At 34.5% G+C, this 15256-nt stretch overlaps 1 protein-coding gene across 1 annotated transcript in view; it reads right to left on the bottom strand.

Moving 5' to 3' along the window:
• puf (ubiquitinyl hydrolase 1 puf) overlaps positions 1 to 15256 on the bottom strand; it is a 1013305-nt gene that overhangs the window by 201040 nt on the left and 797009 nt on the right. Inside the window, exon 62 of the mRNA XM_090399560.1 lies at positions 11593 to 11641. Coding sequence (XP_090255686.1) covers positions 11593 to 11641 — 49 coding nt within the window. The remainder of the gene's footprint in view (positions 1 to 11592; positions 11642 to 15256) is intronic.

Below are 15256 nucleotides of genomic sequence, written 5' to 3'. Positions count from 1 at the left end.
TCACATTTGCAAAATGTTGTAAGGCAAAGGAAAAAAAAAAAAAAAAATCAGCTAACGCCTTTTTATTCCCGTATACGGGAGTAGGCGAGGCCATTTAGCCCTATCTAACTTTTGGAGACTGAGTGGGCAGTTCAATCTCCACTGGTACCAATCAGAGATAGATGGCCCAAGGCTATCACTAATTAAGCGGTACACAGTGAAGAGAGACGGCTCAAATGTGCCGCCATCTCGTGGTCCCTAACCCTAACACAATATATTTAATGTCTGAAATAATGTCGGTTCTACGGTCGATTTTCTTGAGTTTCCGGGACGAAAAACCCGAGTTTCCGGGAGGAAAAACCCGCTTGCCCGTGCCAGAGATCGACTAACTCGGGAACCAGTCGAAAAAAGGCTTAGAAAAATTTCCTCTAGTCGCCGACTAGAATCGAAACCAAGTCTTCCTTCGTGCGGCTAAGCGCCGTGGTGTGCAAATGCCACATCCACTGAGCTACACAGGCTCTAAGGCAAAGGATGATTCTAGAAATCAACTCTCCAATTTTAATCTGCAGTTGTATGAAAGGAAGTTTTATTACATTGGATCTGATGATTTGTATTCATGGCATGGTCTGTGGCTAAAATGCAAGTAATTATTATTATTATTATTATTTATATGGGTATCTCCATGGAGTTAGTATAATTACCAGCCATCATTCACACAATCCATTCTGCCCATTTACTACCTTCAAGACAAAAAATCTAGCCATAACAGCCTTACTAACCACACTCATATAATTTAAAGAGGTGATAGCTAATTTTTTCCCTTTCTGCCATGTATTGAAAAAAGTCTTCAATATCAATCCTATGTAATTTTTTAATAACTTATATGCTTCTATCATGTTTCCACTTTTTTGCCTAACAGCTAGTTTTTTCAAGCCCACTGACTTTTGATATATTCATTATAGGCTTAAAGAAATACAACTAAGGATCCTATGGTCCTAAGCAGCACCATAATCTTTGTCACTCGCCTCTGGATCTTCTCCACTGCTTCTTCAACTTCACGGAATCCAGGTGACCAGATCTGCTCACAGTAGTCCAGACGTAGCCTTATTAAAGGAGAAATAAAGGTTATTGTTCCCTATCCCTACTTGCCAGTGTGTTCTTTAATAGCCATGTAATATGATATGATATGATATGATGTGATGTTTTGGCTACCTGTGCAACATACTTTCTAAATTTCAACCCTCTGCCCACAATCACTCCCCTTAGTCCTTGGCATCATCAGTTTTCTTCAGTTCAATTCCATCCATCTCTTGTGATCTCTTCTTCCCAAAGTCCATCACCTTACACTTGTCCACATTAAATTGGCAACCACTTACCTTTGTCCATACTACCAGTCTATTTAAGTCATTCTGCAGGATCTCTGCATCACATGGACTATTGTTGTTTGCTTATCAGCTAACTGAATATTTCCCACCAAACTGATGCACAAATTAAACAACAAAGGACACCAAGTACTGAACCCTGCAGTATGCTAGCAGTCACCTGCCTTCCCTCCAGACTCAACTCCTCCATACACTACACTTTGATATCTGTCCATCAGTCACCTTCTAATCCAAATCACCAACTTCACATCCATCACCACTTGCTCCAATTTATTTTGAAGCCCACTGACAAATGTCTTTTAAAGTCCAGCAGTATTGCTGAGTAGCCAGTTTTCTTTATCCAACTCCATTGTCACTTTCTTATAAAAAGTAAGCAAATTGCTAATGTAAAACCTGCCTTCACAAAATCATGTTGCCCCTTATAAAGTATCACATTTCTGTCTACACAGTCCTAAATTCTGTCTTTCACCAATTTCTCCAATACCTTAAGCCCCCACTCTTCAAAAGAATGTGATTTTATTATACTCTCCTCAAGCACTCTTATTATCATCAATGAATCACCATACCAAATTCAATCCTTATTTTTATCCTTTCACACTATGCTTTTTCCACCCTTGCATCTCCATCTGCTTTTGCTTTTGTTTTATACCATCTACCAGGCATTTCTCCAGCCATTCAATCTCATGGTTGGTTCTGTGAAGAACTCCAAGTAAGAATGCTATCTTTCCCATTACCATCTGATCATTCTCCTCTTTTTCACAGTTTTATTTATGCTATCATACTGCATGCAACATCAACCTCACCAGTGGCAATCACATTTTCTTGTATTCTGTCTTGGACATATTTTCAGTGTCCCTCCAGACAGATATTGGCAGTTCCTCAAGTTTGTTCAAAATATGAAAGTTGCCAGAACAGGGGATTTTTTAGACTCCAGGATAGTCAAGATGACTGAGAGGATCATGTGAATGGATTAGGGAAGCTAGTTTTTGGTATGGCTTGAAGGAGGTATATATATCGTACTTCTCATTATTTCAAGAATCCACTACAGTATTTCAACATTTGCCAAATCTAAACAAATTCAGTTGCCTCACTTTGTCTAAAATTTGGGAAACCATTTGGCAAATCATTACTTTTACATTACCCTTAGACTTTCAACAAGATCCACCATTCTCCATGGGTAGAGAGTGCCAGTCAGGACTGTAGGATCCTGCCTTTCATACTCCATCTCTGTTCACCTTCTTGTTAGTGTGCCAGTATAGTGTGCATGTCTTTAGTTGTCTTTCTTTGTGCACACAAAGATTCCTTGGTGACTGATTTGCCAAGTGCCAGTCAGAACTGTAGGATCCTGCCTTTCATACTCCATCTGTGTTCACCTTCTTGTTGGTGTGCCTGTATAGTGTGCATGTTCTTAGTTCTCTTTCTTTGTGCACACAAAGATGCCTTGTGACCAAGGTGGAATACTGTCTTAATAATCTATTAGCTAAATAAATTTAGTGAGAAATTATTATCTCCAGACATGTGTATTCTACACTAAACATCAACACGAGTTCAGCTATCTTCTTGTTTTAAGAATTTCTTATACTAAATAAAAATTTATTACTCAAAAAATCTTCCATGTAATTTATGATCACTAGTCAGTGACTGAGACTTACTTGTAACCTTGGCTTAGTTAAAATTACAACTGAGGCCAAGAGCAACCAAGCCATATAATTATGTCTCTTATGTTTCCCAGCTGCTTTTTTATTTTTATGGGAAAGAAAGAAAAAAAAAACTGGAATTTTGTGGAGGAAATCCTGTCACTTCAACATGAGTGTAGCTAATTAACTATGCAATGCTAACAACTATTTTTTAACTCATAACTGCTTCTCTGTTAACAAAAAAAAAATCCCCTTTCTCATTTTTTTTTCACACTCATTCTAGGAATATATATATATATATATATATATATTATTATAATTCATTTTACTCAGTGCGAAATATTATTAAAAAGTTTTAATGACTGACACCAAGATATAAAGAGATGACATGGTTTATTTGAAAAGATACTACTAGTTTTGCTGAATTGATCAACATCTTCAGGTATCACAATCAAAGAAATATATAAAAAAATTACAGAGACTTAAAATTGTATTAACAGAACAAGACAGTAGTGCATTTGAAAAACAGAATGCGAGCTTTAGTTCCAAATAAACGCAGACTACGTTGCTGTCACGAGTGTGCCAATACTGAACAGAGGCAATGTGTGCATCAGAGAGATTAAAGCTTATGCTGTTATTAATATGGGAAGAAGCTAAAGAAATTTCTCTAGACTTGACAATCTTTCTCTCAATCTCATCATAGCACAGATGGATGTTGTAAGTTTGCATCCAGTTCACAATGTGTTGGCGGCCTTTGTCTCAGTTAACTGAAAAGAGAGCGATGGCTCTAGTCCTGTTGTAGATATCTCTATGGTGTTCTTCTAAATGTAGAAGGATGGATTTAGCAGTCTGGCCATAGTATGGCTTTCCACAATCACATAAAATCTTGTACACTCCTGGAAACTGAGTTGGAAGATGTTTTTCTTTAAGTTTACTAAGTATTGATCGAAGTTTGAGCGTAGTAAAGCAATTTCTGAAGTTAAACTTCTTGAGAAATTTTGCAGTTTTGGTGAAAGAGAGCTGATGTAAGGTAAAGAGATGAAGGCTTTGGGGGAGAAGGGATCTTCAGAAGTAGTTAAGTGACCGTGGGAAAGAAATTTGTCAATCTTATTAGGAGAGAAACCATTATTAATAAAAGTCTTTTTAAGAAAAAGGAGTTCATTTTCAATTTCTGTTTCTTCTGTAAGTAAAGATTTGGCTTGGTGTCTTAAGGTGGAAATAATACCAAATTTTTGTGGGGGGTAGTGATGGGAGGAAGCATGAAGGTATCTGTCAGTATGAGTAGGTTTTCTAAAAATTGAGATTTTAATACTCTCAGCACATCTGGTAAGCTTCAGGTCTAGAAAGGGGAGGCAGACTTCGGATTCTAGTTTGAAAGTAAAAGAGATTTTTTCATGACACTTGTTTAGGTGGTCGAAAAATAAATTGAGGTTGTTGACACTATCTTCCAAGATGAGCAAAATATCATCAATATAACGATACCAAAATTTTGGTTTAAGGGGGAAGGAGTTAATAGCTTTTTCTTCAAAATCTTTGAGAAATATATTTGCGAGAATCGGAGAGAGTGGGCTGCCCATGGCCAGACCTGAGTTTTGTAAGTAGATCTTATCGTCATATTTGAAGTATCAAGATTTCATGCAATGGGAGAGTAAAGTAAAAAGTTTTTTGATAATTGGTTCTTGAGAAGATCGAAGACTTCTTGAGCAGGCACATTTGTAAAGAGAGAAACAATATCGAAAGTGTCCATTTAATCTGTTTTTTTAAGTTTGATGTCCTTGATTTTTGAAACAAAACTTGCAGAGTTTTTAATATAAGAAGAGGAAATTCCGGAAAGATTTCTTAAAAAACTCGAGAGATATTTGGGAAGGTTGTAGGAGAGTGAATGCCCTCAACTATTGGTCTGAGTGGGCAGTTTGTTTTGTGTATCTTGTATCTTGGGGAGACCATACAATCGAGGGATCAAGGGATGAAGTGACCTAAGAGAAAGACGAATATTTCTTTGTAACTCCAAGGTGGTTTTTAATAAATCAATATTCTATTGTGTAATTCAATCGTAGGATCACTATTAATCTCTGAGTTTAAAAGTCATTTATCACTGTTTACAAGTTCCAAAATTTTATTATGGAAATCATACTTGTTTAAGATGACAGTTGCATTCCCTTTGTCAGCCAGTAGAATAAGGATGCTATTATTATTTTTTAAGAACTTAATAGCTGCTCTTTCAGAGTAAGAAATGTTGTCTGGTGGAGGGCAAGCTTTATTTATCATGAAAATGGCTTCCATACGGAGGAGGTTGGCTTCTTTGTTTGGTAATAAAGATGCTGCCTTTTCTATCTTCGTTAAGAGATGTTCTTCAGGAATGGAGGTAGGGGCAGTGACAAAGTTGAGACCTTTAGCAAGTATGCTTTCTTCTGCCAAAGACAGTTGATGGGAAGACTTATTGATAACAACTTTTTTTAAATAGATAGAGTCAAAATGAGAAGTTTTGCTATCCTGTATATATTTAAGAGAATCAAATTTAATGAGGTTGATTTCATTTAAATTCTAGATTTTAGATGCTTTAAGAGTACTAATTTCTTTTAAATAGTTCCAAGATGAACTGTCTAGAAACTGAGATAAACGTGTTTCATGATAGGTCTTCTTAGAGAAATAAGCGGAAAGACAACACTTGGTATCACAAATACGTTCCAATAAAAGATCCAGTTTTGCTCTGCGATAAATCCTTTCAGCTCTAGCGGTTTTTATCACTTCTTTAAAATTAAGGAAGCGTGGAATGATAGAATTGCACGTACATCTTTTGAGACACACAAGTCTGTTGTTGTATAATCCAATCGCCTTAGATTCTTCTGATATTCTTTGACCAGTGAATTTAATTTCTCGTCATCAGGAAAATAGATATTATTATAATTCATTTTACTTGGTGGGAAATATTATTAAAAAGTTTTAATGGCTGATACCGAGAGATAAAGAGATGACATGGCTTATTTGAAAAGATACTACTAGTGTACTAGTTTCGTTGAATTGATCAACATCTTCAGGTATCACAGTCAAAGAAATATATTAAAAAATTACAGACTTAAAATTGTATTAACAGAACAAGTACAAAAGACAGTAGTGCGTTTAAAAAACAGAATGCAAGCTTCAGTTCCAAATAAACTTAGACTACGTGCTGTCACGAATGCACCAATACTGAACAGAGGCAACGTGTGTGTCAGAGAGATTAAAGCTTAGGCTGTTATTAATATGGGAAGAAGCTAAAGAAATTTCTCTAGACTTGACAATCTTTCTCTCAATCTCATCATAGCACAGATGGATGTTGTAAGTTTGCGTCCAGTTCACAATGTGTTGGCGGCCTTTGTCTCAGTTAACTGAAAAGAGAGCGATGGCTCTAGTCCTGTTGTAGGAGATATCTCTATGGTGTTCTTCTAAATGTAGAAGGATGGATTTAGCAGTCTGGCCATAGTATGGCTTTCCACAATCACATAAAATCTTGTACACTCCTGGAAACTGAGTTGGAAGATGTTTCTCTTTACATTATGGTTCTGAAGTTAAACTTTTTGAGAATTTTTGCCAGTTTTGGTGAAAGAGAGCTGATGTAAGGCAAAGAGATGAAGGCTTTGGGGGAGAAGGGATCTTCAGAAGTAGTTGAGTGACTGGAGGAAAGAAATTTGTCAATCTCATTAGGAAAGAAACCATTATTAATAAAAGTCTTTTTAATAAAAAGGAGTTCATTTTCAATTTCTGTTTCTTCTGTAAGTAAAGATTTGGCTTGGTGTCTTAAGGTGGAAATAATACCAAATTTTTGTGGGAGGGTAGTGATGGGAGGAAGCATGAAGGTATCTGTCAGTATGAGTAGGTTTTCTAAAAATTGAGATTTTAATACTCTCAGCACATCTGGTAAGCTTCAGGTCAGAAAGGGAAGGCAGTCTTCGGATTCTAGTTCGAAGGTAAAAGAGATTTTTTCATGACACTTGTTTAGTTGGTCTAAAATTAAATTGAGGTTGTTGACACCATCTTCCCAGATGAGGAAAATATCATCAATATAACAATACTAAAATTTTGGTTTAAGGGGAAAGGAGTTAATAGTTTTTTCTTCAAAATCATTGAGAAATATATCTGCGAGAATCGGAGCGAGTGGGCTGCCCATGACCTGAAGCTTACCAGATGTGCTGAAAGTATTAAAATCTCAATTTTTAGAAAACCTACTCATACTGACGGATACCTTCATACCTTCAGCTATTGATTGTGACTACCATCACTACCCCCACAAAAATTTGATATTATTTCCACCTTAGCACACCGAGCCAAATCTTTACTTACAGAAGAAACAGAAATTGAAAATGAACTCCTTTTTCTTAAAAAGACTTTTATTAATAATGGTTTCTCTCCTAATAAGATTGACAAATTTCTTTCCCACAGTCACTTAACTACTTCTAAAGATCCCTCCTCCCCCAGAGCCTTCATCTCTTTGTCTTATATCAGCTCTCTTTCACCAAAACTGGCAAAAATTCTCAAGTTTAACTTCTGAACTTGCTTTACTACACTCCCAAAACTTCGATCAATACTTAGTAAACCTAAAGAGAAACATCTTCCAACTCAGTTTCCAGGAGTGTACAAGATTTTATGTGATTGTGGAAAGCCATACTATGGCCAGACTGCTAAATCCATCCTCCTACATTTAGAAGAACACCATAGAGATATCTCCTACAACAGGACTAGACCCATCGCTCTCTTTTCAGTTAACTGAGACAAAGGCCGCCAACACATTGTGAACTGGATGCAAACTTACAACATCCATCTGTGCTATGATGAGATTGAGAGAAAGATTGTCAAGTCTAGAAAAATTTCTTTAGCTTCTTCCCATGTTAATAACAGCCTAAGCTTTAATCTCTCTGACACACACGTTGCCTCTGTTCAGTATTGGTGCATTCGTGACAGCGCGTAGTCTAAGTTTATTTGGAACTGAAGCTTGCATTCTGTTTTTCAAATGCACTACTGTATTTTGTACTTGTTCTGTTAATACAATTTTAAGTCTCTGTAATTTTTTTATATATTTCTTTGATTGTGATACCTGAAGATGTTGATCAATTAAACGAAACTAGTAAACTAGTAGTATCTTTTCAAATCAACCATGTCATCTCTTTATCTCTCGGTATCAGTCATTAAAACTTTTTAATAATAATATATATATATATATATATAACTAAGTAAATGTTAAATGGTTCCTTAGAGATGTGCATATATCAAATAACATCTTCATAATACCAACGACAACTGAAGATGTAAAATCACAGAATCAGTCAGTGATCACATGCCAAAATAAAAAGTTATTGAGGAGAATTTAAGCCTTTAATTCTAAACAATAAATTACACAATAACAATGGTAATTAACTTTAATGAAATGAAAGTGCAGATATTTTGTACTGAAAATAACTACATCATCAGTGTGTAGAAACAAGCAAATCAAAGGAACAGGAATACAAAGTACAAACAGCAGGCGGTAGTTTACCAATTAAAAACTGCTGCCACATGCTAGAAATTAATATTATTAAAAATATTATTAAAAACTATTTTTAATGGTTACATAAGATTAAAAGATTACCAATTAAACACTGCTGCTGCATGCTAGAAATTAATATTAATAAATAATATCATTAAAAACTATTTTTTATGGTTACATAAATAAGAATCTTCCAAACTTTTGAGAGAGAGAGACAATCGTTCTTATTGTCTCATTCTATTGGCTTCGCAACTTATTTTAAAAGGTGTTCATATTTAAACCTGCTATGGAGAAGACGAGCTTCATCCCATTGGATACTGTGTTTAATATCAATACTATGCTGTGCCAGACCAGACGTTTGAGGTAGGTATCATGTATTCGATATAATATTGATGGTCATTAATTATTTTTTTCCATAGAATGGCCTGTTTGCTCAAAGTAGGTGAGATTACATTCGCAATGGTATCTGGTAAATGCCAGCTAATTATAGAGGTGACAGTTTGTCTTTTGACTATTTACTAAAGAAATTTGTTTAAAATAATAATAATAAATAAGTAAAATAAAACAATTAATTGTACTTTACTCACAAAATAATATTATTAACAAAATAAACCAGCAAAAATTAAAAAAATTGGCATGATTTAATAAATTACTATATTACATCTATGCAACTTATTTTTCCAACATCTTTAACCATTAAGTAAAGGAGAAACTGAATCAATCCTAAGTTAATTTTCACAGTTCACAGCACAAATTAGTTTACTATATTAAATATGTGACCATTTTACATAATGAAAAGGCTTTTTTTTTTTAAAAAAAAATACTATTATTAAAAAATACAATTATTTTGCAAAGACAAGTCAAAGACCAGATCATGCAACTGAGTGCACTGTGAAAAGCGAGTCTGGCTCACTTTTCACAGTGAGCCAGAACTACCTACTTTCTTGATGTTTTTGTGAATTTTATTGTTTCCTATTGAATTATTATTTATGAATAATTTATATAAATTATTTATTTTATATTTATATAAATGATTTATAGTCCACGTGGTTAGCCTAGTGGCTGTGCGCTTTACAACCATATGCATAGGGAAGGAGTGTCCTAGGTTTGATTCCTGTCGGTGACACGAGGAGCTAAGGGTTCTTCCTCAGCCATAGCCAAGTTAGCCGGTCTTGGGCATGGAGCGTAGGGTTTTCCCCCCAGTTTATCCGAGGTTTTTCATCCTGCAAAACAGGCAAACCGACCTTGAAAACTCAACACTACAGGATATAGGATACACCGGGGCATAGGGATGACCACCTTATCCTGTGAATGGTTTGAGGTCCGATGATTAATAAACCCTCAACCCCTCAATGTAAAAGAGGGTAAAGGGAAGATGAGATGATATAAATGATTTATACAAATCATTATAAGCAATAAACAAAAGAAAACACAAACAGAATTGTGATGAGCTGTAATTATACATTTTGTATAATTACATAGTAATTATATACAGTGAGTGCTACCAGAAATGCTCAAATATGGAGGTATAAGTTTTACAGTGGCTGCATTACATACTTCAGAAGGCCTGGTCAGAGGGTCGAATTCCAGATGATTGTAGCAGATCTCTTATAGTCCCATCTATAAAAAGGGAAATGAAACTAAGTGCAAGAATTACAGAGGTTTTTCCCTACTGAGCTGGTAAGATTTATGCAAGTATACTTTCTTCAAGTATACTATACCTGAAAAAAGTTTTATACTTTTTTCAAATTTGTGGAAGGGAAGCTTGGTGAAGAACAAGCTGGATTGATGCCAAATAGAGGTTGTTTGGATCAGATTTTTACTTTAAGACAAATAGTTGAGAAATCTTAGGAAAATAACAAAGATTTGTATTTAGGTATATGACAAGGTGACAAGAGGAAAGCTCTTCAAAATGCTACAGTTTTATGGAGTAAATGGGCCATTATATCAAGCAATACATAGTCTCTATTTAAGCCTCAGAAAGATGGTTTGATATTAATTCAGGCATATGAAAAGGGTGCGCATTATCTCCACTATTATTCATTATCTATATGGATCACATTATGAAGGAAATTGGTATTAAATCTGATATCAAAATTGGTGATGAATCTTAGCTCTTTACTTTATGCAGATGAGGTTATACTTCTTAATAAACCCAGTACAAGTGCAAGATTCCCTGACTAAATTGAATAACTGTTGTAATAAATTTGATACAAAAATCAGCAATAAAAAGACAAAGACAATGAAAATAGCCAGAAACATTGAAAACTTCAACTGTATCCTGAATAGTGAATCTATAGAAAAACTAAACCATTTCAACTACTTAGGTACAATTTTTAGTGAAGATTAAAGAAAATAATGAAATAAAATATGGAAATATAGACAATAGAATTAGTAAAGCTGGTATGGTAGGAAGTCAGCTGAATAAATTTATATGGAATAAGAAAGAAACTTGTCAAAACACTAAATTAGCTGTATGCAAGGCAGTGCTGAAATTAATTTTAATTTATGGATCTAAGAACTGGGTTAGAAATAAAACACTTGATCAAAGACTGGAAACCTCTGATACGAGAGTTCCGAGATGGATGGATGGAAAGACAGGGTGCAAATCCGGTCTAAGATGCAAGGAACCTCTATTAGGGCTTTTCAACCAAAGATGAGTTAGCTCATCTCATATGGAGGTAGTATGTTTTTTCATTCTACAAAACAAGCAAACTGGCTAGAAGAACACATGCATTTACAGTCATATTACATGGTGCAGATAGGATTAACCATCTTAACATAAACAGTATCAGGTTTCTAAAATGTCATATTACTTAGCCATGACAAGCAATTTAGTCTAAAATGAAAGGGATGATGGGAAGATCATTTAATGTTATTCTGAAAAATAACTTCAAAAAATACATGTAAAATGTTTCACTGTAAAAACTTGGACAGTTTTTTGAACTGCTGATGGTAGTCAGCATGTAAATGCAAAATACTTCTAACATTTGAGCTCCTTGTTCGGGAAGGGGTAACTCTAATCTAGGTTAAAAAAGCTTTTGGCTGGCTAAGAAGATAATCACATTATGCAAATAAGCTGTAACCAACTTACCCACGTAAAGTTTGGCACGTTTCAACAGCCTCAAAAGTAGATCATATATCTATAAAAAATTAAGTAAAAAAAATAACAATAAACACAATCTTATAAAATTAAAAATGACAGAGTAAAAGAAATAACATTTTTAATAGACACTTTATTCGTATATTTTAGACTGTTTACAACAATTAGTGCAACTTTGCTAATTATAAGGCTTGTGAAAAGTGGAGGGGGGGTAGTGAAAATTATCTTAGCAATGGATTTTTTTTTTTTTTTTTTTTTTTTTGCCAGCACAACAGGCACACTAAGGATTAGTTAATCTGAAATCCATATTTGTAGACTATCTAATCCATTGCCCACACCTTAGACCAAATATCAAACTTTTTCAAGCCTTTCATGTAATGGCAAGTAATAAAATTCCTCTACTGAAATTCAAACCCACAATGGAGTGGCAGAAGCACACATAGCAGTTAATAGCAAATTACAAATATAAACACTATTTAACTGAAAAGAATTAAATGAGAAGGTGTGGGGGTGGGGAGTTATAAGATATACTTGACAAATTATAATTCTAGTCATAACATGATTGATAAATTTCTAATTTTTGGGAAACAAATAAGAAAAAGCTTAATCCTTGATTAGAATTTCATTGCCTTTATCTAAATTATGAAAAGATCTTATTGTAATAATTGATTAAAATACAATTCATTCAGTCATAATTTAGACACAATTTTTCATTTAGTATCTTCAGCGAAATCGAATGATTCTGTGAGGTTTGGAATATGAATATTATTTTCAAGTATGTTTACAGAAAAAACTTTTTCATACTTTTTAAACTAAGTACTCTAAGTAAACTAGGAACGTGTGTTTAGAGACACCATGGAATATTAATCACAGTGATATAGACATCATTTTAAGATTCTTTTACAAACTATATTATTTTATGTGCACTATAAAGAGATGCTTGGCAGTCTGTAGTATGCTATGTAACAAAAGACAAAGCAAAGATAGTTATTGTAGAAACATCAGGGTTGTTCATACACTTCCAAAAGACTATGAATAGGTAATATCTGGAATATACCAGTCATGATTCTACAGTAATCTACTGTTTATCTGACCACACTAGAAAAAATGCCATTCTGATAATTGAATGGTCAGATAATTGGAATACATTTATATGGTGATGTACCAGAAGTTCGTATAGCACCAACTGAAGGGTTGTTAAAGGATTGTGGTCGTTAATTGAAGAGTCACTGTCTAGAAGGCTGGATAAATGGTAGATTATTATAATTGCGTGATGGAAAAAAAAAAATATAAAAAAAAAAGTCCCAAGAACTTTCTATTACAACTGGGATTATCATTGGTCTGAATCAATTGTTCACCTTTCCTATTGGGAACTTGCAAATAGGTTTGGTTTGTCATTGTAGAAGATCATTTGAGTCACATTTACTGCAAACCTGGTCTGTGGTAAACGTGACACAAATGATCTTCTATGATGACAAACCAAACCCATTTGCAAGTTCCCAACAGGAAAGGTGAGCAACAGCTTGATGCAACTGTCTTTCTAGGATGATCCTCATATTGCAAGAATGACAAATATGGATAAGTCACCTACATAGAAGCATTACCTACAGTTGGAGGAAAATTTTCTGTTATTCAGTTAACTTTGACTACAAACAGAATGACATATTGCAGGATTCTCCTCCTCCTCCTGCTTGAGAAAAATCAAAAGAGAGTGATTCCCACAAAAACTTGAAAGGTTTAATCAGACAGAAATTTTTGATTGGTTAATGTTGTTGATGAGAGCTAGGATATAGTTGTTGATGGATATAATTGTTGGTGAGAGCTAGGATATAGAAGTGGGTTGAGAACAGCAGTAATCTCTACGATGGTTGTCATGAGTTTGATAAAGGGGGGGTCATGTTTTACCAATTTATGTACTATAACTAGGTGACAATTGCATAACAATAGAGATGCAAACATAGTGGTATGCTTAGATTTTGCAAAAGCTTTCGATAAAATGCCACACAAGGTTGGTAACTAAATTGGACTTGACTGGACGGGATTAAATACTAGATTAATGAGTTTGATGAGTGAATGGCTGTCAGAAAGTATAAGCAAGCTGTATATGGAGACGAGGCATCATGAAAGAGGAAAGTCATCTCCGTAGGGCTGTAGAGGTCCATTTCAGGATAACTGTTGTTTCACTCATATAATAATGATATTGGACAGGTTTAACTGGAGATATACAATTGCATGTCGATGATGTAAAACTGGGGAGAATAATGAGGAACAACCAGATGTTCTAACCTTACAGAAGGATCTGAAGAGATTGTACATGTGGCAAATGAGTAGAACTATCAGTTAATGTTGCAAAATGTAAGGTTCTGAATTCAAAATTGAGAAGTTTTGGAGAAGGCAGAGGGAAACGAGAGATCTCAGAGTGATGGTAAACAGAGGCCTGAAGTTTAGGAGTAACATTGCACAAGTTGTGAAGTTATTATATCACTTTATGGTAATAATGCAGAGAACCTTGACAAACAGAAATTTTATACAGATTATTATACATATATTTGGTCACCTGGTTTTCATGGGGATGAGGATCTTAGAAAAGATCCAGAACAGGTTGACCTCAATATGGTGGATGAAGACATACTGATGGAATGCAATTTGCAGAATCTCATAAATAGGAGGAGGAGAGGGGATATGACTGAAGCATATAAGTTAGTTAATAGTTGTTATCAGGATAATGTGGAAGAAATTTTTCATAGATTGAGAAGACAGATAGAACAAGAGGTCATTCTTGGAAACTGTATAAGGAGGATGTGAGTAAGGAGCAGGATCTTGAATGTAGACACTTTGAATAAGTTTAAAACATGATTTGGTTTGCTTTGTGTGAGGGTGGATATCTTCAAAATGAATCTTTTGACTCAACAGTGACCTGGTGTCAATAATAATAATAATAAAAAAGGGAGATTCTCTCTCTCTATATATATATTATGTATGAGATAAAATCTGCACAGATCTTTCAGTATGCTGTATATTCAAGTTGTGTTATATGCTTTTTAGACTTCAAAGAAAACAGATACCAGGTTCTCTTTTTTAAGGAAAGTAACTTTAGTGGATGTTTTGAGCCAAAGAAGTTTTCTTCTGGGAGCCAGATTGTGTCTTGCCAAAAAAAGGCAGTTCCTTTCTAGAATCCATAAAAAGGGAGCTAATTTTTTTACTAAGACATTACACAGACAGCTGGTCAGAGCAATTACATAATATTACTTGGGGATTTTGAATTGTGTCTTGCTTTGAAAAGCCAACAATAGTCTCAATTCTGTATTATCTGTATAATTTGTATTCCATAATCCTGATATTATTTTTAACACTCTCCTTTGCACTCTCTCCACAGAATCAGAATCACTACAGAAACCAGACATATGCGCAATAGTGAGGTCTTATCAAGGCCTTGTAAAGAGAAAATAACTTCCTTATCTTTACATATCAAGTTTCGTTTCAGCATTGCCATTATTCTCTAAGTAGTATTTAAAATGTTTGCTATACGAACCTTGAGCTTCAACTTCCTGTCTATTAAACTCCAAGATCCCTAGCATCATCAGTTTCTTTAAGCATAATCCCACCAATATAATATGACATTGGATATCTAATCATACAAAAGTGCATGAATTTA

The sequence above is a fragment of the Typopeltis vanoorti genome, chromosome 10 (genome assembly GCF_054136105.1).
Source record: "Typopeltis vanoorti isolate ZY-2024b chromosome 10, IOZ_Tvanoo_1.0, whole genome shotgun sequence".
Classification (NCBI taxonomy): Eukaryota; Metazoa; Arthropoda; class Arachnida; order Uropygi; family Thelyphonidae; genus Typopeltis; species Typopeltis vanoorti.
This window is presented reverse-complemented; position numbering and strand designations above follow the sequence as displayed.